The 26,923-nt window shown below is 47.7% G+C and overlaps 1 protein-coding gene across 8 annotated transcripts in view; it reads left to right on the top strand.

The window, feature by feature from the left end:
* The window catches only part of sp3 (phosphatidylinositide phosphatase spermathreecae), a 151,893-nt gene that overhangs the window by 76,010 nt on the left and 48,960 nt on the right, over positions 1–26,923 (top strand). For 5 of the 8 annotated variants that reach the window (XM_089578130.1, XM_089578133.1, XM_089578132.1 and 2 more), the window contains 4 exons: positions 421–494; positions 553–708; positions 4,011–4,351; positions 18,310–18,624. In XM_089578130.1, the coding sequence (XP_089434256.1) occupies positions 421–494; positions 553–708; positions 4,011–4,351; positions 18,310–18,624 (886 nt within the window). Of the gene's footprint in view, positions 1–420; positions 495–552; positions 709–4,010; positions 4,352–14,671; positions 14,785–18,309; positions 18,625–20,349; positions 20,418–26,923 lie in introns of those variants that run through there. The other 3 variants (XM_089578135.1, XM_089578137.1, XM_089578131.1) reach the window with 3 other exon arrangements.

The following is a 26,923-nucleotide window of genomic DNA, read 5'->3' on the forward strand; positions in this document are numbered from 1 at the left end:
TTATTCTTGGTTTCTGGGCGCAAAATTGTAGTGTAAAATTGATGGCCATCAGCATCTAGTGCGAGCCCAATTTTTAAATTTTCAAAATTGGCACTGTGGTTTGAACTGCCAAGCGTACACTTTTGAAAGCTCATTGAGTTGGGTTTCCCATGTTGCACATTTATAAAATGATGTCGCTCGCACTTCTAATGCAGCAGCAAGTACAGATGTATTGTATGGCTTCCAATACTCGTTCCCTCAAGCACCAATACTACATGGTTGCAGCAGGCGTCCTACTTGGTCTTTAGAAAAGCTGGGATCATTTCAGAAGAATGCAGTGTGAGGCATGTGCAGCCTCACGATGATGCATGGTCTGACTGCACCTGCCGGGTGTGTCAACTTGCCTTCACTCGTTTGCATATGGCATGTTTGCTTTTGCAGGTATGACGACCAGACAGATCGTATTACCAAATACCAGAGAGTATTTCTAGAAGACCTTGAGAAAATGGAATTGGGTGAGTCATGACTGGCTGCTTTGTGGCATCATCGTAAACACAGTGTCTGACATTGCAGGTCCGGAGCCATCTCTGTTCAAGTCGAGGCACTACTGCATCCGCTTTCATTACCTGGTCAATGGACAGAGTGGCTACTTCCACATGTTCAGGTCAACAGGAACACGTTTCTTCAATAATGTAGCAGTGCCCATCAGTGGTGAAGAAGAAACCATCGGTATGCCACCTTCCCACTTGCCTGCCGATAGTTTTGGTGCAAAATTGGAATCATTGCTCTCGCTGGAGAGGAATCTCAGATTCTCCTACGATCTCTCGATTCTTGTACGATCTCGCGCTGGTCAACTCGACGAAAGAAGGGGCGCAACAGAAATAAGCAGTCTTTAACCTCAGCAACCAGAACCAACTTGTGAATATGATATTTGTTGCACACTGTGTTCGGAAACTTTGTGTTACATATAGATGTTGCACGTAACTGTGAGTAAAAGTCACTCATTAAAAAACGAAAAGCTTGGAGCGAGATCCACAAGGCACACTTCAGAGCACTCGTCGCAGTTTTACCATATTCATTCGCTCCCACGTTTGATCCCATTTTGTATTTTGAGATTTCACGCAGAAATGGAGCCTTGTGAGCACATGGAACTTAATAATTCTTACATGCTTCACACTGAAGCAGTGGGTGTTTTCATTCAGTTGGTCCTCCTCTCTCAACAGCTGCGGCGAGGGCTGCTTATTCTGGAGAAGCATGGAGCACACTTAATGCTTTTCCTCGCGACATAACCGTCCATGTAGAAAATAACCCTTGCTTGAACAAACACGGCACAATAATCAAGGTCACAGACACTCCGACATCAGTTCGGGGAACTTGTCTCTTTGGTGCTAGAAACACCAAGCAGGCACCTCTAAGAGTCCCGAAAAGACATTGCCTTGGGATGGCGATCTTGCTAGGTTTTGGAAGCTTAGTGCGTTCACAGATATCAAAAATTGGCTGACAGTCAGGTGATCGTTACAACCAGACATTTGTTGGATGGTACCAAAAAGTGTTTCATGGGGTCCTGGCACCTGTCATCAAGTAACGAAATGCCAGCGTCAAATATTTCAGAAGATGCTTCCAAGACCTTCAGCTGTGCTCTTGCTGAGGAATCCTTTCGATCCAGCTGTAGGACAAGACGCTTTGGATGACTTTTTCGTGGTGCCCTCGGGGCATCTGAGATGTCAGGGCTCTCATCCTCTCTACAAACTGTCTCTTGATTTTATCCCGGTAGATGCCGCCACGGCTGCTGGCCCGAAAGACGCGGCTAGAATTTCTTTGGAGGAGAAATTCCAGGGAGAACCCCAGGTGGTCGAAATTATTCCGGAGCCCTCCACTACGGCGTCTCTCAGTCGCTTTGGGACGTTAAAACCCCAATAAACCAAACCAAACCTATCCCGGTAGAGGAAAAGACCTCTGAGCAGCCAAAACGTGTAGTTCACTCTGAAGCCAGAAGGACTGACTTGTTTGTATGGACAAGCATGTTTCCACACATTTCACCTGGTCTGATAGAGAAAACGACTTGATTCTGCAGGCAACTTTTTCTTTCCTTCCATAGGTGCCAATTAATGCTTCTGGTCCATCACACATTATCAGGTCTACATGCAGCCCTGCATTTTTGCACATTATCACAACTTAAAAGACAATTTTAGCCAGCATAACCACCCTTACATTGCTGTGTGAGTTAAATACACCTATGACCTGGTGCCCTTTCCCTGTGAATGGTTGCAACAAGATAACAGGGCCATGATTGCACGTTTGCAAGCGTTGGCTCTCTGTTGTAATATCAACAGACCCTTCAGTTTTTCTGCTTGATGAAAAATGATTTTCGGAAACTTTCATCTCGTCACTCGGGAGTCCTCCATGGCACTGGAAGCGATTCTTTTGATTTAGTAGTCTCTTTGCCACAGCAGCAAAAAGTTTGTCGCTCAGGCCAAATTCATTTCTGTAGTGCTTCATATAGTGACGGAGAGATGTACATGATGGCAGTATCATGGTTTTGTTTTTCCTGATTTGTTGATGAAGCCGAGGACTCTTCATGCACATTATCCAGCGTTCCAGAGCCCATTCGCTTTCTTCATTCCATGCGTGCTCTTCCGTCCTGAAGCAGCAAAACATGCCCTCACCTGCCATCCTCAAGCACTGATGATTCAGTTCTTGAATTTTTCTCTCTCCACCTGGTGAGCCTAGTGTTCCAGCCCTTCTTTTGTATAAAAAAGTGCCTACACTGAGGGCTGCTGGTGCCTGGGCTATTAGGACGCACTGAAACTTTTCATGCCACAGGTCTTCTCATGGGTTGGCTCTGAACTCTCCCTCTTTTTTTTTTTCAATGCCTTTGCATGGGGTAAGAGAGTCTACCCCTTGAAGAAATCTTGGATCATTTTTGCATCGGTAACATTCTTGCTTGGGTCGCTTGCACAAACACCGTTGCTTGAATTCTGCGGCTGCTCAACTTCATGACGACTGCCTTTTGCACATGCGGTACCACGGAAGGTGCAAAAGCCTGGTGGCCATGTGCGGTCCCCAAAACATCAGAAGAGCGTTGGAGCTTCATGGGGTGTTGACATTCTCAACTGCCCCTTCTGAGCATTTGGGTAAATTGTTGGAACCACATCTTCTTTTGTAAGCACGGGCCAATCACGGGTAATCTTGTCTGCATTGATCACGCAGGGCGCAGCTCGCCCACACATTTCAAAGCAGCTCTACGCGATGATCCTCCATTGTGCTAATGAGGCATCATGGAGACAACACTGCTGCGCATGCAGCGCTGGGAGGCATCCAAGTGATGGTGGCATGAATTGGCTCCACTAGGAACATTGGCTCCACCTCTCCGTCTAGGCTGTTAAAATTATTTCACTTACAGTGGTTATGGTTTCCTATTTATTCCAAATGTGAATTGGAGGCATTTTACTTTGCATGATATCATTTACCTGTCCTCTGAATTGATGCCACAGTTCTCACATAGGTTCCTCCATTGTTTGCGATTTGGTCCATTTGCATGACTTGACTTTTTATTTACTTCCTGCCTGTGCACCCTCCTCAGCTGTATGGGTCATTTGCATTAGTTTTTCTCTGCTTAAATGTTAGGCTTTCTTTATGCTACAGGAGATTTTCTATTCTAATACGGTGGAATCTCAGTGATGCGGTTGATATGAATTGCTAAAATTCCCCAGCTGGAATGTATTGTTACAATGTTCCAAACACTCCAGCATGCAGGCTGTAGCCGCACCCTCAGGTTGATGCTGCAGGCAGTGAGCGTGGCCAGTTGAACTGGGGGAAGAGCACCACTCTCTTCCCCACTAGGTTTGCATTCTGCTCTGGTGGCCATCCCTCCATTGTGGTCCTCCATCAGGGGGCTTCACATTGGGCTGAATCCTGGCGTGTTCTGCTTGGCTTCTGACTATGGTTCCTTTCAGCTGCCTTTTGTCATGTACTACAGTGGTAACTAGAATTGCACTCTTTGTGTGTGTGTGTTCATTGCATTCCTGTAGTCGGGCCGGTTTTCCTTGCAGAGTCGCTGAGGGCCATCTGCGAGTCCTTCAGGGTGGCCCTGAGCGTCAAGTCGCTGAGCGTGCCCCTGTTTGAGGGCAAGCTGGAGCGACGGCGCAGCAAGCTGCCCTTTGTCCAGGGCGAGCGGCCCGGCAGCCTGGGCCTGGCCCCGCTGGGGGCCATGACCCGCAACGTGTCCGAGGGCCAGCTCATGGCCTTTGTGAGTGTGGGCTCCCGGGCCCTCAGCAATGTCACCTCGCAGTTTGCTCGGCTCAAGGGCCTCGCCAGGCGCCCCCCCACCACCACCGCCGCCCTGGGGGCACTCGCCGAGGGCTCCTTCCAGGTCAGGGCGCCCTGTGTGAATGGCTCCTTTGCGCTAACATCCTGTGTGAGAAGACCTCCCCACGCTTCCTTGCAAACAATGCTTGTATCCAGTGGATGCTGTGTATTGAGGAGCATGCCAATAATGAAGGAGGGAAAACAGCCTGCATGAACATATCCTCAGTTCCCAGCGGCCAGGGTGGCAACTGAGGGTGGTAGGAATCTCCGCCAGTGGAAACTGAACGCCCTATCCAGTGAGGCTAACCTAGCAGTGCTGCTTGAAGAACGGGCATTAAATGGGAGGTCATAAGAAGCATATACAGTGCAGGCACATACAGTAGTGAACAAAAAGATAGGATATTTTCAATTTTTGTTTTGTATAAATTCAAAATATCATGGATTTTAAAGACCTATTTACTATTTATAAATATATTGTGATGCAATAATGCCCTCTTCGTCTGTTGGGGGCGTAACTGTTTGCATTCAGTTCGTTTTTCATTTTTGTCCTTTCATGGGTGCCTCCTTTTGCGTTCTCATTTTTTGTCTGTTCTAAATTATTTATAGTTTGCTGTCATGTTCAGGTGGCACATTCTGAGGTTGTATGTATTACTGCATACTTTTATAGGCAGTGGGTAGGGTGTGAGGTTTACATAACATCATCAAGACTCCTCAAATGACAATTATCACTGGCCACAACTACCGACTGTTGCATCAGTCAGAGAAAATCTAAAAAAATTGGCAGTGGCTTAGCTCTGCTATGCCAGGATACGCGTAGCATGAGGTATTGGTATATCTTCATTACACCTGTTGTCATTAGCTTGGTTTCCCCCCTGTTAAACCTTGAAATTTGTGTAACTGTGAAGACGAGACAGTATGCAGTGTGGAGCATTTTTCCTCCATGCAGCTGTGCATCCCTCCGCACTGGCAGCGCATGGGAGCCAGCTGTGCATAGTGACGTCACTGCAACAAATTCCCCAACATTTCGCACAGGGGTGGCACCTGGTTTTGTTTTGTACCAAGTTTGGGCAGGGCCTGATGCGGTCAGAATTAGTCGGAAATGTCTGTGGAGCTTTCGCACCAACGAGACTGGTGGCGCCACCATGCGCCCTCCAGACGAACGAGCACTCTACCGTGCAGGGAGGCTGCAGAGAAACTCGTGGGAGAAGCCTGCTTTGTGAAAGCAGGCAGAGAATTTTTTCTTGACTTGCCTATAAACCTGACTACTATGTCTCCATTCTCATTGTCTTTTTTTGTTTTGTCAAAGGAACACATTTGTAGTTATTATCTTTATTCAATTATTTTTGTAGTAAGGGTGTGTTTTTCAAGTCTAGTTGTATGTGGAATCATATGGTATTCCTTTTGTTGTAATGTTTTTCTTTTATATAATATTCTTGCAGAATTTTATGCCTTTCATGTTCACGCTGTGCTGGATGAATGCAGGGCCTAGTGAGGCAATTTCAGATTTCCAACGCATGCTGCAGGGAGGGTGGGCAACAACATTGCCAGATTCTGTTCCGATGCAGCCTCAGTGCGCTCCTCCAGCGGCCACAGAGGGCGCTGCTGCGGGTGAAAGCTCGTCACTTCGGTCAGCCATCACCACACACGGGGGGGGGGGGAGATATTCGATTAATTCTGACTGAATCAGGCAAGTACCAAGTGTAAAGTAAAACAAAACTGACCACCCAATGCCACTTTGGTGCGAAATTGGAGCCCGAACAAGTGAGCACTAAGGGCGAGAGAATTTTTTGCGATTTTCTGTGAACAGTCGATATGGTATGCAGCTTTCACTGGATTTCAGGGCGGTGAAGTCCATGCCTGCACAAGTTTTAAAGAGATATAGGTGCAGAGGAGGTTTGGCTTTTCAGTCTTTGCAGCAGACACACCAGAACGAGCAACCAAGTTGCCAAGAAAGACATTGTTCACACAAGCCTAAAAAACTTTACACTAACTGCTATTGACATTTCTGAAGATTTGGCCCTGTTACCATCATGCTCTACATTAACTCTCTTGTATGTGCAATGTACTGAACTGTACAACAGGTGCCCAGCTCAACACCTGTGAAAGAATTGAGCTTCCAGGATGATAAAGGAACCCCTGGTGTGGATAGGTCACTAATAGATAGTAGTGATTTCATCATATACAGTTAAAACTCGATTTAACGAAGTTGAGGGAGGCCGTGAATTATTTCTTTAAATTAAGAACTTGGTTAAATTGAACGAGGCATTTCTTGGGCACATAATTCGGTACATTCGAGTATATGGTATGGCGGCATCCAGAAAGCTACCGCAGAATCATATTTGTGAAGCGTAAATGCTCCCAAAATGAAACTGCGGACCGCGGAAACGACCGGCGCCACTAGCGCGTATGAAAAGAAACAACAAAAATTCTTACTCAACAAGAAAGGCCCGAGGGGACTACAAATTTTTCTGCCAAAGAAGTCGGTGATCTTTGCCTGCGTGCGCTTTGTGAGCAACGGCCGCACCGATTTCTCGTAGGTCTGAAGTGCGTCCAGCGCATCTTCCGTCCCCTCGTGTGCGCCGGCAAAATGTCGCAGCAGATCGAGAGCATCCATCACCTGACCTGGTGTCGGCAGCGTCTGCAGCCGTCACTCCCTCCACGCTTCCTACAAGCCGCAACATATCGGCATCAGTCAAAACTTCCGTTGTGACTGCGTTTGCGTCGGCGTTCACGTAGTCTGAGAAACTTATGCCTGTGGGCACTTCATCCACTGAGCGAAGGTGTTCCCAGGCATCTTCATCCTCGTGCATGGCGCTCGCGCAGTCCGGACCAGCTTCGGCAGTTTCAGGGCCTAGTGTACCGAAACCGGCAGTCCTGAAGCAGTTGACAATTATCGATGGCCTCAGTGCTCTCCAAGCTGCCGCCACCATCTCAACCGCCATAAAAATATCTATTTTCGTCTCGCGCTTCAGCTCCAGGTTGAGGAGAACTCTGTCGACGACTCGACGCTTGTATGCGCACTTCACGCTATTAATTATCCCTTGATCCAAGGGCTGAACCACGGACGTTACGTTTGGGGGGAAGTAGCGGAGCTCCACGTTGGTCAGCTCGACCTCTGCAACGTAGTGGGCCGTGCAGTTATCCAGCAACAGGCACACTTTCCTTTTCTGGCGACACATGTCGCTTTCAAATTCCTTCATCCATGTAGCGAAAATGGCACGCGACATCCAAGCCTTTGAATTGGCAACGTACTTCACAGGAAGCTTTTTGGTGCCTTTAAAACAGCGCGGCCTCGCACTCTTTCCGATGACAAGCGGGTCTCATTTGTCGGTGCCGTCCATGTTGACGCACAGCAAAAGAGTCAGCCTTTGTTTGCCACCGTGGCACGCCTGCCCCTTCAGGGCGAGTGTTTTTTAGGCAGCATTTGGTACCGCTGTCGTTGGCGTTGTAGACGTATTTTCCCAGAATGTCGGGCACGTTTTCAGACTGCCAGTCGCCGACTACAGCCATGCTTACGCTGCTCGCTTCACCGCTGAGCACTTTCTTTGACAATGCCGTGTCGTTCTTTGAAGTACGACAGCCAGCCGGGACTTGCCTTGAACTCGTTGTCGCCCAGCAAGCACGCGAAAGAGCAAGCTTTTTGTTGGAGCAGGTCTCCACTCACGGGAATATTCTTCGCCCGCAAATCCATAAACCAAGCGAAGAGGGCCTCTTCCATTTTGCTTTGAGGAGTAGTCTTCAGCGTTTTTTTGCGCGAGAGATTCCCCGACGAAGTGGCGCGGAGGATGTCATCTTTCCCTTTCAATATTGTGGAGAGAGTACTCGCTGGAATGCCATGTGCTGCAGCCACGTCACATTTCTTCTGTCCACTTGTCACAGCACGAATTATGTCCGCTTTCTCGTCCAGGGTAAGCCTTTTTCGTTTCTTGCAGGGCTCCATCTGCTAGTCAGGAGGGTTAGCGGCGCGCTTGCTCGCACACACCACGTCAGCGTTCACGATAGCAAGGCTAGACTGATGGAGGCCTAACAAGCTGAGCTTGACAAAGACGTGCGTTCAAAGGCACGGGGAAATATCCGCACAAGAGCGAACACAGAGCACAACACACAAACACACACAAAAAAAACACGCAAACTGCAACAGCGCCATCTATGAAATGTGGCACGAAACTTTTTTACTGCTGGCGCCATCTCGTGAGCTCGACTCAAAATTAAAACTCGTTTTTCGCCGCGCAGTTTGAAAAAAGCGGCAGGCCGAAGATGCTCCGCGCTGTTACCGCTGACTCGCAATTAATAAATTTTGGGGTGCTGTCTACAAAATAGACCAAAAATTAACACTTTTTCACCTTGATTTCTCGAAAAAAGGTTCGTTAAATCGGGACAGATCACGGAATCGGTTTCGTTATTTCGGGTTAGTCAGAGCATTGAACCCTATGGGCGTCTGAGGGGGAATTAGGATACCTTCGTTAAATCGGGATTTTCGTTAAATCGGGTTTCGTTAAATCGAGTTTTGACTGTAATTCCAAGTTCTTGTCATGCAGAAATGATGGGATTCGTTGTATACGTTGCCCCAAATGCAATTTATATGGATCTCATTGTCAGCTTTCCACGTTCAGAGGCTGGAACGTAGTGGCATGGAGCTGATTCTCCACTTGTGGAGTTTGTCTCTTTGACTCAATTCAAAGTGCCATGAGCGAAAAGGTTGCTAAAAGCATTCTTCGAAAGGTTCCACGCAAAGCATTCTACGCAAAGCTTTGTACGCAAGGAATGAAAAACTGCAATATAATCGCTGCTTTATCCTTTTAATTCACTGCAATGCTAAAGCTAGCCTGCATCAGGAGCTGTAATGACAATGAATGAAGAAGCAATGATTATATTGCTGTTTTTTATGCCTCACTTCGCCTATACGGAATTTTGACGTCACAGAGCTGTTGAAACCAAAACCACTACAGCATGGGAAAAAAATTTCATGATAAATTATTTAGCAGTCGTAGGCGAATGCCATGCATGACTGCAGGGAAGAAAACATATCACCAAGATTCTATTCTCCTTTAATCTTAACAAATTGAAGGTGGCTTCTGGGTAGCAGGGAACAGTATGGTACAAAATTTCCCCCTTCCCCATGTCTGTTAGGGGTGCCAGTGCCACAGGCCAATCAAGATGACCAGTTTAATCTAAAGATTTTTTGAAGGTGTGGAATATCGGCACTGTGTAAAATAAAAAGCAGTTAATGCCAAGGTTGGCAAAAAGCAGGCAGGAGACCAGGTGGTAGGTGACTATGGCATAGCCTATGGGAATAGCAGAGGGGAGTTATTGATAGCGTTCGAAGAACGAAATTGTGCAGATCCTGAATACCTTCTGCAAACGGGAGAACTGGAAGTGCCTGAATGGCAAGACTGAAAACTTCATATTGTGTGGGTATCCTGACATTGTTCAGGAATGGGGGTGCTTGGCAAGGTGAGATGCAGTGTAAGGTCACAAATTAGCCTAGACTTGGAAGAGAGGAACGGAGGAACCTATTGAGGAAAGTGACTTAGCGCGAAGAGGAAATGTATAGGAGGTATTCACATGACGTCATCCGCAAGGGGCGCTAGCAGCCGGCACAGCATTCGCCATGTTGGTGGTCGCGCGCGCGGCCGCCGCAGCCAGCCGCAGCGTTAATTAGCCGGTGATGTGTGAAATGTGAGTGTATTTCGTGTCTAGCCATAGATAATTACTGTCCGGCCCGTAACACCGCGTTACTGAGAGGGTGTTCCGGGAACTGCGCGAAGCAGAGAACAGCGGCCACGCTCAAAAGGTTCCACTTTGTGAAAAGGTCGGCCCGTAAGAAAGCGGAGGCGCCGGCGCAGTGTGAGACGTACAGGACTGCTGCCGCGCGTTGAATTCACCGGTATCGAGGCGCACCTTGTGCACGGCTTAGGTTTGCTGGAAGGCCAAGGAATTAAAGGATATAAGAGGGTGCAATTACTTGACAAGCGGGTGAGTCCAAGAGCCGTGCTGTGAGTGCCGACGTCCGCGGTGGCGACGGCCGAAGTGCCGTTTTTGAAGAGGTGAGTAATTCGAAGGGTCTGTTAACTTAGCTGTAGCTTAACTTGTCAGCTCTATGTGCTGAAAGTGACGTGTTACTACTGAATCTAGCGGAATGGCTGCACACTGCGTTGCTGCGAAAGCGTTAGACCTCTTGTGCATACGAAGCAGCGCTACGTAGCTACAATCAAAACTGCAAAAAATTCTCGCTGTGTCTGCCGTTCGTGCTGCGAGCGCATGGCAGTATTTTTGTTTGACCGTTCTGTCGTGTAAATAAGGCAGCTATGACGCTGTGCCTTTCTGCTAAAAGACCGTCTGAGAAGCGTCAGCAGTTCGCGGACTACAGACGCTTGAATTATCAATTTCTGCGGCAGCAGTTTTGAAATTTCGGTTAATTAATCATGCTTTTTATCCACGATGTACCCTGAATGACTAGCTGACAGTTATCAACTGATATTAAAAGCTGCAAGTCGTGTAAATTCTTGCGTGCAGCGAACCCAGCCAGTTTTGCTGCCGAGTTGAGGCAGCTCGGTTATATCACAGCGCAGAAGAATTCTGCTGCAAACTTCATGCACAATACGCGCTCTACAAAGATAAGTGGTCGCTGACGTATTCAACAACGTACAAATATGTTACGGATCACTAACAGTTCAGGCCGGGTACCTCACGGCGCACCGTGACACTGCGCGAGCTGGCCTGAAACGACCGCAAACATGGCGCGCTTGCCGCGACGACGCTCGCGCCGTCTGGTAGCGCGGCCTCAGTGAATACCTCCTATATCTCTCTGCAGAACAGATATTTGACCTTATCTGAGAACTTTATACAGTCGAACCCGGATATATCGAATTCGAAGGGGATCGGAAAATAGTTCGATATAGCGAAAATTCGATATACAGATATAGGCTAAAACTGCACTCCCGATCATAACAAATTGTGGCTTACCGTTTGGAACAGCCGCGAATCACATAGTATGGGCGCGCAATGTGAAAGCGCTTTATTTCGCGGGAAAAAAAAAAATCACTAATTTTGGGCTGCTTTTTCCCCTGGGAAACCAAGTTCAAAACACTGGCCTCGATCTTCTCGAGACTGTCCTGGTGCGAGAGCACAGTGCCTTCCATTTCGCCGCAACAGCGCCGAATCAGGCTAACGCTGACGCCAGTTCAGTGGCTGCGCACGGACGCGTTTCTTCGACAACACAGTTGCCCTCGTCGTCGCTGGAGTCGGCGTCTAGAACGCCAGCTACCGCTTGAACTTCGCTGTCAGCGTTAAAGTCCTCAACAGTCACTTCGGACGGAACGGCGCCGAGAAAATTGGACAAGTCGCGAAACGCGTCGTCCAAGCACTCATCGTCATCTAAATCTTCCGGACATTCATCTCCGGCCACTTCAAGGCCTGCCTTGCCAAAACAGTTGGCTACTGGGGCCTGCTTCACGTCGCGCGTTGAAACACAGGCACACACACACACAAAAAAAAAAAACACGCGAGGCGCAGATGGAGCGATAAGAGCGAAGCCTATGCGAGCGGTAGTCAACGTGGCTGCGAAGGAACGACAGAGGGAAAAGAAAGAGCAGGGAGAAAGATCGGCGCTCTGGGCTTCGTTTTTTTTTTTTTTTTCTGCGCTCTCTTTTCCCCAGACCCACGATGTGCCCACGAGCGACCGTTTTCTCTCTCTCTCTTTCCCCAAGAAGCGTGGTCGCCGCGCGTCTCTATGCGGCGCTCTCTCTTCGCTGATCTCCAATGACCTTGACGGAGCACACGCCGGCGGTACAGGAGGAGAGGAGGAGGGGGAAAGCTCGCGCCGGTGGGGCGCAAAAACGGGGAACAAAAAAAAAAAGGGCCCTGCGCCTGCTGACTGCGGAAATGTTCTCCGCTGAGGCCATCTCCGTGGCTGAGGCGGCTGACCGGACAGGAATGTCTTTGGGGAAAGCGCACCTTCCAGGGGCGCGGCGCGGCGTTCGATATATCCAATGTCCGGCGAAAATGGAATTCGATATACAACGCAACTGTCCTATACTTTTACATAGTATTTTCAAGGGGGTAATCTGTGTGTTCGATATAGCCAATAATTCGAAATATGCGGGTTCGATATATCCGGGTTCGACTGTACTCCATTTCATGCATAGCAGGCAAGGCTGCGGAGGAACCATATTACTCCACCGTGTATCACTCGTTCCTCTCGAAGCCTTGGTCTGTGCTTGAGCGAAAACAAAGAGCGGTATAAAACAAAGTGGTAACATTGGAAATCATGGTCGAAGGCGTGGGGCGCTTAGTGTTTGGCTATAATTGCCCCATAGTGTTCACTACTTCTTTGGCGTGGATGGAGTCCAAGTGATTTGCCCTACCAGCCATGTATCATACTACCACATGTGATTCTTACTTCTCGATGAGTCACAGGACAAAAAATCGGCAGGAGGTAAAACGAAGTCATGAAGTGCCAGTCGCAACGAAAAATGCCTGTGTTCACTTTGGTTTTACTTTTAAGGTGCACACTAAGCCTGCGCGAACAGGCGCGCTAGCTTTGGCAGCGTTCTAATGTTCAAGCAACCAATGATAGTCTAAAAATATCTCTACAGGGTCTGCAACATAAGTAGGGGGTAGTGGGGGTAGTGCAGGTAGACAGGGTATACTGGTAAGCTCTCTCAGGAGACAAAAGATCTGATTAAGAAACCCCAAAGCATACAAGCATCTAACCCTTGTAGAGAAGAACTGGCAGAGCTGTCAGAGTGAAGTGCTAGGTGCATTACATAAGGAAGATTGAGCATGCTCTGAACGGAGGTAGCCTTAAAGTGGTCACGAGGAAATTAGGCATGGGCAAAACTCGGGTGTGTGCACTAAGAGACAAAGAGGGCAGTGTCATTAAATGTCAGGGTAGTTAAATTAGCCAAGGAGTTCTACACTGTGGTGTTGAAATAGGTAAGTAAATGTGGTCTTCTTGCTCATCCGCTGCTGACAGATCAAATGGTCGATCTCACCCCGTGATCGTGAGCACTACCGACCATGGCGGGTCGAGCTCTCGGGAAGAAAGGAATGACACAAAACTGGCTGACACGAAAAGGCATTTTTTGCTGCAAGAACAATAACGCTGGCCAGCAAGAAGCTACACTAAGGAATCAACGTAATAAGGTTATGAGCAAAGGTTTGCTCACGCTAGGGCAGGAGCCGGATAGGCCTGAGCTGCTGGCGGAGTGTAATGCTGAACCATCGGCACATAACTAGTTCGAAGAGAGAGCAGCTGTCCCCACTGCACCTGCGACAGAGGCTTGTTAAGGTAACTAAAAGACTGGGCCAGTTGGTTTGAGGAGCAGCGCAAGAAGAAGGGGAGAGGCAGAGATGCTGAAAAACAAAAGGTCACGCCTTGTTTGCATAAGATTTCACACAACCATTTGTTGCATGAGACAAAGGGAAACACGTGCATTGGCCAGACCAGCCGATGTCCTTATGAAAGGTTGTGCGAGCTTAATTGTAATGCAGGTTATACCACATCAGGATTTCTGATGAAGGGTTTCAAGCACAAACCTGCCTGCGAAACCTACTTTCCCGGCTGTGAAATCCTGGCCAAAACCAGTGTCAAAGCGGAGGCAACAGCTTATTCAGGGACTTCATGCATCAGCACTTTGTCTATTCTTTAATAGAAAAGAGTTGATATTGCTCAATGTACGAAGGTAAACTGTGATAAAGGTAGCTGGGGGTCCATATCTTATCTGACCTGCTTGTGTTCGTAGTGTGGTTGTACCGTATTTATTCTGACACGCTCCTGAATAAAATTTAGTTGTAAGTTCAGTGCTTGTCCCCTTCTTCCTGTCTGTGTTTTTTCCTGGTGCGCTGCTTCTTAATAAATTAACTAGAAAGGAGGACACTCCGGGAAACAAACCCTAAGGAGACAGAGCGAGGCGAGTCCCCACAACACAGATCTGTACTGTACAGTAGCCAAAGCAATCAGGACTTTACTGTAATGTAAAGAGTTAAGGAAGCCTTAGGAGCAATGCAGAGGGGAAAAGCAGCTGGGGAGGATCAGGTAATCGCAGATCTGTAGAAGGACCGTGGGGAGATTGTGTTAGAAAAACTGGCCATCATGTGTACGCAATGTCTCATGACCTCAAGTGTATCGAATCCAGGCAGAACGCTAACATAATCTTAATCGATGTCAAGGACTTAAAAAATTAGTTGAGCCTGCCTGTATAGAACTCGCAAAAAATCGCCTACAAGTTTGATGTAATGTGTAATTTGATATAAAAGTTATAGTAAATTTGGCATGTAAGCACAATGAAATAGCAAAAATGTATGTCTATGATAGCCACTTGCTGCGTGTAGATTACCGAGCAAATTGTTTTGTTTCTTCACCTTCATTGCTTCAGAACAGCTGAGACCACAGCCTCCTATAATAGCGACGAACCACACTGAGCACACATGGGCACAGATTCTTCTTCATGGTGGCCTTCCTCCCCCGCGGCTGCCCCATCACAAATAGAAGCAGTAAGTTTGGACAAGTGGTTCCACAAATCAAGGCCCAAGATGCACCCGACAAAAGATCACTCTTCACCGGGAAAGCAGAGACCAGAATGTTGTCTTTGTAGTTTGCGTTTTTGGCATCCTTCCACTCCATGCTGACAAGGGTGCCTAAGAGGTCGATCCTCGGGTACTGCAGGAGCCTCAGATGTTTCCTATAGCCAGCCTTTGCAACGAGGAGGATTATCCCCTTGTCCAAGGGTTGAAGCGCCCAAGTAGTGTTTGAAGCCAAGTTGCTGAAACTAGCACTCTGGCGATGGTGTCTGTGAGGAAGCAGACATTGGACCTACCAGGTCACCACTTGGCAAAATGTTTGCTGATCATATGCACTCCTTAATTGAACCTGCAGGTCACCAAAGCCTAAAGCCCATCCTGGAAGCATTGCTGTGACTTGCTTTTTCCAATCACAAGTGGTCGAAGCTTTGTCTGTCCATCCATGTTGGTAGAACAACACTAATGTTCTTGTTTATTTTTCCACCATGGGACCTGTCGTCACGACACAACAGCGTCTTGTTCTTGTTTGGAAGCATCTTCCAAAATAACATAGTAATCCCTCATTATAACGAAATCGCTTTACTGGAAATATCACTTTATTTGAAATTTCTTTCGGTCCTGACCCAAACGCATGCATTTTAAGATGCATTACTCGAAGCGCAAGAAGAGCTTGACCTGCTTCAGTCAACCAAAGGACCAGGCTGACTTTTGCAAAAGGCTGCTCAACAATGGCCCATATTATTCACACCATCAATCCAGGTGATGGAGAAATGCGCAGAATATAACCAACTCCTATATAGAGCCTTCATAGATTATGTTTCGGTCCAAACCTCAGTAGTCGTGCAGGCAATCAGGGTGTAGATATCTATGGCAGTTGCATAGTCACCATTGTCCTCCATAGAGAAAGTAATAAAATCCCAATAAGGAAACTATCCAGTACTATTCAGGGAAGAGATGGCAGTAAGAGCTAATGCAGAATACTTTAGTAATCCTTGATTTGCTGATAACATTGGCTTGCTAAGTCACTCGGGAGACAAATGAAAAAGCAAGATTAATAACCTAGACAGGAAAAGCAGAACGGTGGGTCTAAAAATTAATATGCAGAAAAACTAAAGTACTGTGCGATGTCAGTGCACGTTAAAGAACCCCAGGTGGTCGAAATTTCCGGAGCCCTCCACTACGGCGTCTCTCATAGCCTTAGTCGCTTTGGGACGTTAAACCCCATAAAACCAACCAACCAACTTCTACTTCTGGCAGGTAGTAACCACAGATCCAGACCATGAGAGTGAAGTAACTAAAAGAATAAGAATGAGGTGGAGTGCATTTGGCCAGTTTTCTCAGATCATGAATGGCAGTTTACCTATATCCATCAAGAGAAAAGTATTAGCTTGCCAATACTCACTTATGAGGCAGAAACACGGAGGCTAACGAAAACTTAAATTAAGGACAACGAAGTGAGCTATAGAAAGGAAGGTAACATTAAGAGCAGGCAGAGAAGGTCAGGGAGCAAACCTGAATCAGTAACATCTTTTAGTGGATACAACTCATGAGTGCAAATATGCCATTGTCATGACGCTAGGAGATTAACTGCCATTGGTTGGGGGCATTCACTGCTGCATTCTTGAGTTTTATCTCACTGTACTAAATGGGCCTTGGTAAATAAGAAGGTCGGCTTCCGAGAGCAGGCACAAGGTGGCTGGCATTGGGAGGGACCCCTCGGCTCTGCCGGGGACATAGGCTGATGATCACGACATCTCTTGATTATGCAGTTTCTGTCAAGACCTCCACTCCGTGCCTCCCCGCTGGTTGCACGGTCTCAGTTATACTACTTTTCACTTATTCCTGTGATAAGAACTCATCGCAGCTCATTTGAAGTGTTTTAAAGCATTCATCCTTGCAAAGCGAACAACAAGTGCGCACTGACTAGAGCTGTACCAGAGCTACCACAAAACATGGAGGCATCCATCTTAAAAACGAATTTTTGTGTCCATTTCAAATGCCTGGCTTGAAGTTGTTCTGCAGGTGATTTTGCATACCTTGACACTTTCTTATAATGCCCACATTTCTGCACATTGTGCCTTTATGTGGAGATATGACATTACTCATGATGTATGTACATATGTACAGGGGTAATGGAAAGAAACACGAACAGAACGGAGCCTAGGCACTCCACTGTTCACATTTCTTTTCATCACGCTTTTACTCCGGTGGCAGCAAAAAGATGCTAGAGTCGTCCGTGATGCATTCTAGGACAACTGTAATGTCTTTTTCTTACCACCCTGGTAAAAGTGCGATCAGCCTGCTGCAGTGCCTCAGTAGTTGTGGTGCTTAGCTGCTGACCCGAAAGATGCGGGTTCTATCCCGGCCGCGGTGGTCAAATTGCAATGGTGGTGAAATTCTAGAGGCCCATGTACTGTGCAATGTCAGTGCACGTTAAAGAACCCCACGTGGTTGAAATTATCCAGAGCCTTCCACTCCGGCATCCCGCATAGCCGAGTCTCTTTGGGACGTTAAACCCCATAAACCAACCAAAAGCGCGGTCAGAAGTACTGTAAAAACCCAATAATACGGACCCGTATATAATACGAGGTGTAATTTGCCGCTCAAGCCTTCTGTAGTTTTTCGCCACGAGCACGCACAGACCACTGTTGCGGCATATGCGCTGGCGCGCACACTTTGGAAGTGTCAGTAGTCACAGCTTTAGTGTTTGTCATGATCGTGTATGTTGTCTTCCGGGAGGCTTCTGTCAGTGACGCGGTACCGTCAGCCGCGTTCAGATAACAACCGGTGAGCTCCTCGGGAATGCTGGCCCAAGCATCCAGCTGCGCAGCGTGGCTGGAGAGGTCCGGCGGCAGTAACTGCATCCAGACCACGTAGCAGCGCTTGACGCGGTTGGAATGCTTTCGGCAGCTGCGATTGCTCTCCTTTTAAAAGCAGCCGAGTGCTGCTTTCACTGAAATGTCCCCAAGGTCAGGTCAGCGTAGTGAAATGGCGTTCATGCCGAAACTACCGACCTACACGGCCGCTAGATAGCGCCTCCTCTCGCTGGACGCGTGATGGTGATCGCGCTCAATAATAACGAAACCGGAACTGCTGATTTTGGCCGAAAATTGTTCCGATCCACATATAATACGAGGTGGAAATTTGACATGCTAAAATCTGGAAAAAAAAAAACTCGTATTATTATACGTGGGACTTTACGGTAATTACAACAGCAGAGCATGCAGGTACTGCATTGTTTGCGTTTCTTTCCATCGCGATAGTACACGCAGCACCTGAAAGGGATATTTGTTTTCTACTCTAACTGTGTGAATTTTTCACAGGTGGCTTTCAACAAATAAACAATAGTAAAGACACATGCGACTAAAAAGGCACGCATATGAGTAGAGCCAAGCTTTCTGAAGGCGATATTCACATTTTCCACATATAAAACAAACAAGAAGTGAATTGCAACACAATGGCAGAGTTGTAAAAAGAGCACATGTCTCCCATCATTAGGTGGACAGCTCGTCTGACTCGGAGGAAGACTCGGCTCGTTGGCTGCGGCCCTTGCCAGCTGAGCGCACCCTCAGCTCGGACTACTCGAGCGACTCGGACGCACCCCCCGAGACGGGCCAGGATGCCCTGCTCGAGAGCTGTGGCATTCTGGCCACCAGCCCCAGCAGCCTGGCCAGCAGCTGTGAGCCGCGGCCCCCGACCCACCAGGCCCTGGTGGACATTGACGACTTTGTTCTGGACGCCATGCGTCGTGCCTCCCTCCGGCAGCACCGGGCCCCGGCGGCAGCTGCTGCTGCTCTGGCACCACAAATACAGGTGCTGTGTCTCTTCACTGCCCAGGGGGCCTTGCCGGGTTGAGGGCACCGAAAGGAGGCGTGAGGAACGCAGTGCATGGAAAGATGAGTACAAAGAAAAGTACCTCAACAGTTGGCTTTCACATGCCACACAAAAGTTTATCGTATGAGACTGATACGAAGATAACTTGAGTCCAGACCATGCACTTCAGACGCCTCGTCGTAGAAACAAAACTTGTGTAGTCGTTAAGTCTGCGGTGAAGCTCCGCCTGTATTCAGGACCGCAGCACAGAATTCCTCCTCTATAAAAACCAAAAGTAGTCCATTGTTAGACGTTTCTTGTTACCTAAACAAGAAGCTAAAACCACCATTTTGATGCTTCTAGCTTGTTTAACACAGTCAAACATCATAAGGCTGATTTCGTTTATGTTCTGATTGACTTTTGGAGTAATAAAAAATGCTGCACCCTACTGTTTTAAGTTGTATCCGGCTACATTTAGGGTGCCTTGATTGAAGGGTGAGGCCAGTTGTGTTGTCTGCCGCCATTCTCACTCCCACTGTATGCAGGCATGCAAATTGAGAAGAACAGAAAAGTGTGGGCTGGCAGTTTTCTTTCACATGAAAAGAGTGACATTCGAAATGAGCCTGATTAACATGTAAGAAAAAGAAAATCAGATGTAGTCTAAGCACCAGTGTCTTGGTTTTGCACATATGCTAAGAAGGAATAAAACATATTAGCAGTGATATTAAAATATTAGCTCTGACCTGTTTGTCGAGGTATAACCACTTTGTGTTTCTGAATGAGCAAAATCTGTTATCCAAGCAGACACGAAAATATTTATTCATTGCTGAGACGCAATAAATTTTACAAGGTTTATGTTTATTGCGAGCGTGGTCCTGGAATATTATTGCCCTTTTAAAATTTAACATGAATATTAAACGACCATAATTTACAAAACAGTTGTAATCACATACCGTGTTCTGCAACTTTATCGGCACAGGTTTGAAAAATTCTCCCGTCACAACCGTTGGCTCGTTTGTGGTGAAACCGCGCACAAAGCTTCCTTATTGTTGTCCGTTTTAAGGCATAGTAAGTATAAAAGTGGTACTTACTAGGTTTGGTCACGCGAGATGCGAAACAAGAAGCACCCGTGTTGAGATCGAGCCGCTGTCATCGAATTTCTGCCGAAAGATACTTGTGGCGTCATCTGGCATCGCTGAAGGAAAGCGCCGCGAAAGCAGACGGCAGAAATACGACGAGACAATGGAGAACATATCTTTTATTGGTAAATCACCGTCAAGTCATTTAATTTGTTTACGATAGTTTTCAAAATGCGTTGGCCGAAAAATATTTCACGCGCTTAAGCAGACGACATGGCCCGAACGACGCATTCAAAGCAAGCCGCCGCGCTCGTTGCAGCGCTCGCCTCGGCGCTTCCGTCGCGGCGCTTTCCTTCAGCGATGCCAGATGGCGCCACAAGTATCTTTCGGCAGAAATTCGATGACGGCGGCTCGATCTCAACACGGGTGCTTCTTGTTTCGCATCTCGCGTGACCAAACCTAGCAAGTACCACTTTTATACTTACTATGCCTTAAAACGGACAACAATAAGGAAGCTTTGTGCGCGGTTTCACCACAAACGAGCCAACGGTTGTGGCGGGAGAATTTTTCAAACCTGTGCCGATAAAGTTGCAGAACACGGTATGTACATAGATGCAGACTTGAGACTGAGCGAAAAGTTTTGCAGGAGTTCACATTCTGGCTTCCTTACGCGAGGCTGACCCCTGCACAAGTCTTGCTTCCATGGCCACTGAGGTTAGTGCTCGGTTTACTGTAGGTGGCGCTGTATAACATATTATGCCCCACGTATCTATCCTGTCTTTCCTCGTGGAGGGGGAGTGATGTAGGAAGCTGGCAGTAAAAGCGGTAAAGGCTCGGGGGCTTGTTTTCCCGCTGCTGGGCATATTCGATTTTCCAGTCACGCACTACTTGCTGACAGGTCTCGGCTACCGCTCTGGTCACATGACCTGCTTGCCAGAGGCTGCTTGCGGACTCAAGGCCACCGGAGCCGGGCTCCCCCCGTTATTGCACCCGGCCACCGTTGTCTGGAGCAAATGCAAGGTCTCCTCAATTTGGCTGCACTGGTTCACAACAGTTCCAGTGCAGTGCCAGTTCTTGCATAGCCTGACACTCTCCGTGCAGCGGCCAAATCGAGTGCAAAGAAACGTTCGTCTGACATATGCACGGGATTGTACTGAATGCCATGCATTTGTTCAAAGTGGCACATCCCGTGGAGTGGCTCAGAAATTTTTTAATTCCAAAAGTGGTGAATAATTTGGCCCCGTCCTTTCCGTTGCATTGTGCAAAGTGGCGCAGGCTGGTCGATCGACCGTCACCGACCCAGTGGGTCCTTTGAAGAGGTTACTCAGACTTCCGCTCGAGACAACCTTGGACAGTTCATGTGCGTTTGCCGTTCTATTGAAAAGTGAATGCGGTTGTGCACCAATTGCAGAAAAAAGTTGCCTGATTCACAACAACTCACGTTCACTCTCGGTGGACGGTGATGTTGGAGTGACTATCAGAGACTAACTGGGGCTGACAGCAACATAAAGGCCACTCGCTGCTGTAAGCGGAGCTACTGATGTCGCAGCGAGTTAATTATCACAAACATTGCGATCACCCACGTATTAAAGGAACATCTCACCATCTGCCTCTTTTGGAAATGCTCCATTGTGCTGCATGTAGTAATGATATTTGTTCATAAAAGAGAAATTTTGTACAGCAATGTGCGAGGCTGGACAAAAAGGTGAGTGTGTCATGCCAGCCAGTTGCTAATGTCACTTCAGCTGTTTGGTGAATAGCAGAGGCCACATTTAGCATGGCCGTAACATGAGAACTCGTGCAGCACGAAGTCAGCTGCACCCCCTGAACTGGTGCAGCCCAATCGAGGAGACCTGCAGCTAGTTCTTTCGCCATGCATGTATGGTTATCTCCTGACGTCCATGTGATATGTAATCTTGAGGCACGAATTCCTTCTCGCAAGTGAACATGGTCGAACCGACACCTGCACGGTCACAGCCAACAGAGGCATTGTCGTCACAGCCCACAAGCAAATAGCCCTAGACTAGGTGCATTGGCAACAAAGGTTGTTTACCACCACGCGAGCAGCTTCACTGCTCGAAAAGCAAAGGCATACAGATTTCTTGTGGGTATTGTGGTTTATGCAAGACATCCGTTGCATCAGCGTTTTTAGGTGCTAGGTTTTTCTTGTATGGTGAAAGCACAATTGGCTGTGATGTCCATAGATTGCGATCGGCACGGCCGACCCCGACGCATGCGTGAACATATTCATGATAAATGCAACATTGCGGAGAGTTTGTATGTTTGTATTACAGAAAGTAAGAAAAATGTGTCACACTTTGGAGTAGCGTACAACTTCTCATTCGATCTATCCATGCAGGGCTGCAATAACAGTTGAGGATTTTTTCTTGCACATTTGCCCTTTGGCAGGTATGAATCAAAGGAAAAGATATTGGCTAGTTTTTGATGATTTCAGCCCAAAAATGAGCCAAGTTAACAGTGCAGATGGCGATCAGTCATATAATTTCAAAATTTACATAGATTTTTCAGCTGCTAAAATAATGCACTTCAAATTAATTACTTAGTTTATTTTAATTAACACATTGCAGTGTTTCTAAATGTACTTAATCGCTATTGCTGGGAGAAAAATAGTAGAGTTTACTTGCAGCCTTTCCAGATCCTTGCATGCACGGTATTTGTGCAGGCCTCCCTGCTGGCTTATTTAGGTCGAATGGAGCCTGCATAACAGGGACTAATGCAGTGCATGCAAGGATTCGGAAGGTTCAGTTACTTTCCCTATCAGCAAAGGCAGTTCAGTATGTCTAAAAACACTGCAGAGTGTGCTGATTAGAACAATGGATCTATACATAAGATGTGTGTGTTTATTTGAAATATGCATTCATTAAAAATTAACCATGTTTAAGAACATAACTCTTGTGAAATGCAAATGTGAATGCACATGAGAAAATGACCACATTTGTAATCGTTTGGGATATTTAAGATCAGTTGTAACTGCAGTGGTTTAGCATTTTACATACTGCATAAACGCGTGTAAGGGCCACACATTTTTTTTCCAGATTTGAGGGTCAATTTTTGGGGTGCGGCCCACACACGCGATGTGCGGGAAAAAATTTTTTTAAAGTAAAAACACACCAATCAGGGAATGAGTGACATTTATTCTACGTTCAGTCATCACTCCCAGAGTATTCAGACTCGAAGCTTGTTCTGTACTTGGTGCACGCTTATCCCACAAGAGTTCGCGCAGCATGTCCGCTGTCAACGCTCCATCACATAGAAGAGTAGCTCTTCTTCCAGTTCGGGAAACTCGCACGGCTTACCTCGGAATGCACGCTTTTTGCAGCTTGTGTTTCTCAATGCATCCTTTTGGTTGCACTATCGTCGGACTCGCTTCTCAGCTGCGTCGAATTTCCTACCCACTGCACGCTTGCCGTGTTTGAGAGCTAACTCCCAGCCATGTAGCTACTAAGGTGCTTGCCCATTGTGCTAAAACGCTTGGCGCCAGGGCGGCAGCACGTGCAAGCCACAGCTACGGTGAACTAACATGCTACCACAACTGCCGTGCTGGTGATACCAATGCCGATACAGATAGCAGGAACTTACGGCGTAAAAAAAAAGTTGATGATGATGAGCCACGGCATCGGGCGTCATCCATGGGCGGCATTTGGAAGCTCGTTTGCGCGTGCGTTGAAAGCTTCGTTGAACCAGATCGTTGAAAGCTTCTATGAAGACGTGGAATCAGCAATGAACAAAGTAAAATCACAGTACAGTTGAACCCGGATATATCGAACCCACATATTTCGAATTATTGGCTATATCGAACACACAGATTACGCCCTTGAAAATACTATGTAAAAGTATAGGACAGTTGCGTTGTATATCGAATTCCATTTTCGCCGGACATTGGATATATCGAACGCCGCGCCCCTGGTTTTTGCGCCCCACCGGCGCGAGCTTTCCCGCTCCTCCTGTACCGCCGGCGTGTGTTTCGTCAAGGTCATTGGAGCTCAGGGAAGGGAGTGCGCGGCATGGAGACGCGCGGCAATGTGGGGAAAGGAAGAGAGAGAAAACGGTCGCTCGTGGGTCTGGGGAGAAGAGAGAGGTCAGAAAAAAAAAAAGCGAAGCCCAGAGCGTTGTCTTTCTCCCTGCTCTTTCTTTTCCCTCTGTCGTTCCTTCGCAGCCGCGCTGACTGCCGCTCGCATAGGCTTCGCTCGGACCGCTCCATCTGCGCCTTGCGTGTTTTTCTTGTGTGTGCCTGTGTTTCAACGCGCGGCATGAAGCAGGCCACAGTAGCCAACTGTTTTGGCAAGGCAGGCCTTGAAGTGGCCAGAGATGAATGTCCGGAAGATTTAGATGACGATGAGTGCTTGGACGACGCGTTTCACGACTTGTCCAATTTTCCCGGCGCCGTTCCGTCCGAAGTGACTGACAGCGAAGTTCAAGCGGTAGCCAACCTTGCTGATGAGAATATTGTGGCCTGAATAGCTGGCGTTCAGGACGCCGATTCCAGTGACGACGAAGTCAACTGTGTTGTCGAAGAAACACGTCCGTGCACAGCCACTGAACTAGCATCAGCGTTCAGCCTGATTCGGCGCTGTTGTGGCGAAATGGAAGGCACTGGGCTCTCGCACCTGGACAGTCTCGAGAAGATCGAGACCAGTGTTTTGAACTTCGTTTCCCAGAGGAAAAAGCAGCCCAAAATTAGTGATTTTTTTTCCGCGAAATAATAAAGCACTTTCACATTGCGTGCCCATACTATGTTATTCGCGGCTGTTCCAAATGGTAAGCCACAATTTGTTATGATCGGGAGTGCAGTTTTAGCCTATATCTGTATATCGAATTTTCGCTATATCGAACTATTTTCCGATCCCCTTCGAATTCGATATATCCGGGTTCGACTGTACACTGTACAGATGAGCGACTTCAATGCAAAGGTAGGCAAGAAGCAGGCTGGAGACCAGGCGGTCGACGACTATGGAATAGGTTCTAGGAATAGCAGGGGAGAGTCATTAGTAGAATTCACAGGTAGAAATAATTTACAGATCATGAATACCTTCTTCCGCAAACGGAAGAACAGGAAGTGGACGTGGAAGTGCACCAATGGTGAGGCTAAAAATGAAATAGACTTCATTCTGTGCGCTCACCCTGGGATCGTAAGGTGCACTGTAGCGACCACAGAATGGTATGGTCTTGCATTAGCCTAGAGGGAAGGGAAGAAACTAGTGAAGCTGAAGTGGTAAGAGGGAAGGTACAGGAATTCAGGATTTTGCTACGGAAGAGATATTTGATTAAAGGGGCTGTGAAAAGAAAATGAAGCTGCTCGGTTCTAATTTTTACTGCTTCTGTAAACATTAGACATGCTGATTCCGAAATATTTCGACTCAATATTAAGTCTGCATTTAATAAAGCCCGTTCGAAATCGCTGCCTTTTTGTGCTCATGAAACGACCATGCGACGCCATCGGCCGGCACACGCACTACTCGACTACGTCATTTTAAGATCTTCAGAATTGTAAAGGTATCTTCAACTTTCGTTTGCCCTAAAATAATAGCTTTATGAAAAATTCAGAAAGTGAAACAAGGTTTTCCAATTATTTGCATGCGTAATTGCACTCCATTAAGCTGCAGCGCGTGGTCATATTTCAATCCCTGACCTCCTGGGACCAGTTTCGGTTTTGGTTCTGCTTCTCCATCCTCCTTGGCTCCAGTACCAGCGGCTCGATGAAGCCTTACATATGTGAACTTGTTTAGGTGGTGCTTCTTGACAGCTGCGGTTTGAGTCAGAGAATCGAGTTGAGCAAGGTCAGCCCATCTCGACGACTTTCTGTTTACATGAACTCGTTACGAACGAGTCGGCTATGGTGGTGCGCATTGGCTCCGTGCTTCTGTTCTTTGCTGGAGAAAAAATGCTTTCCCCAAGTGTGCAAGAGGATTAGGCGTAATTTGCGCATGGGGCTGTGAGTCAAACCACTCCTTGCGATGGAGATGAGGACTCGAATACACGACCGGGTTCGGGAGGTTCACGGTCGGGGCTTCCGCAGGCAGAGGTGTCGCGGGCTCTCGACATGACATATACTTGCCGGGCGCGTGACGCGCTGTTGCGAACGGCGTAACAACGACCGACAGCAGCTCGCCGCCTGCGCCCAACCGATGTCAATGACAGGCCGCATGCGGCGCGTCGCACTGACAAGCGGCAGAATGTGAGTGCGCAGAGCGCCAGCGTCTTAATGTCGTGGGGGCGCGTTTCTCGGGGCCGGCCTATCAGCCTGGATGCCGGCAGCCGGCGTCAGAAAAACACGGTAGATTTATTTGTTCATGTTTGTAACAAGCCCTGGGATAGATGAATGCCAAAAATGAATCATTTTTGATGATCGTTGGCTGATGCCGAGTTGCTAGCTGGCAGTATTTAATTCGGCGATACAAGCACATTTCATCCCATGACCGCTTTATTTGCTGCCTGGTCGCCGCTCGCATAGCTGGGATTTGCTAGCTCCGCTGTTGAAGGCGTCGCGGAAATCGAGCATATCTTTATTTTATTATGGGACAGGTTCACAGTTAAAGGGGTGACGAATGTAGTACCTTTTACAGCGCTGACCAGTTCCGAAGCTCCCTCAGCTGCGGTATCGATAGTATCGATGCGAAACCAGGTAGGCTTAGCGACGACCAGGGCCGCCGCCGAGCCTCGCAGTTCATCGCCTGACGAGCCCGCAGGCGGCGTCGTTGCCGAAAGCTCGGCATGCTGCCACTGCTCGAATATAACAGGCAACCTTTCTGATAGCATGGCTGTTTTGTCTTTTCTGGTGCGAATGTGAAATACATCGAGCCTGCAGGCCAGCCGGCAAGCCTGGATCCCATCCGCTGGCGTCATAAAAATGAGCTAAAGATTTTTCTTCACGTAAATAATAAACTGGGGGAGCAAGAAGTGTGGAAAATAGATCATTTTTGAGGATTGTTGAACAATGCCGAGTTGCTGGTAGAAGCAGCAACTGTAATACGAGCAAATTTCTTGCCACAACCGCCGCTGCCCGGCCGTTGCGGTCCGGCTTGCGCGCCTGGTGTCCGCTGCTCCGCTGCCGAGCGCACCGCAAAAATGACCATATTTTTTGTTGAGAGACGATGCTGTTGACAGTAAAGCGATGCCAAAAGCAGGCATTTTATTATAACCCAGGCTACTTCCGAAGCGCTGTCCACCGCGGCTTCGATGCGAAACAGGCCTAGCGACGA

This window comes from Amblyomma mixtum, chromosome 3 (assembly GCF_055824585.1).
Source record: "Amblyomma mixtum isolate Tamu chromosome 3, ASM5582458v1, whole genome shotgun sequence".
Classification (NCBI taxonomy): domain Eukaryota; kingdom Metazoa; phylum Arthropoda; class Arachnida; order Ixodida; family Ixodidae; genus Amblyomma; species Amblyomma mixtum.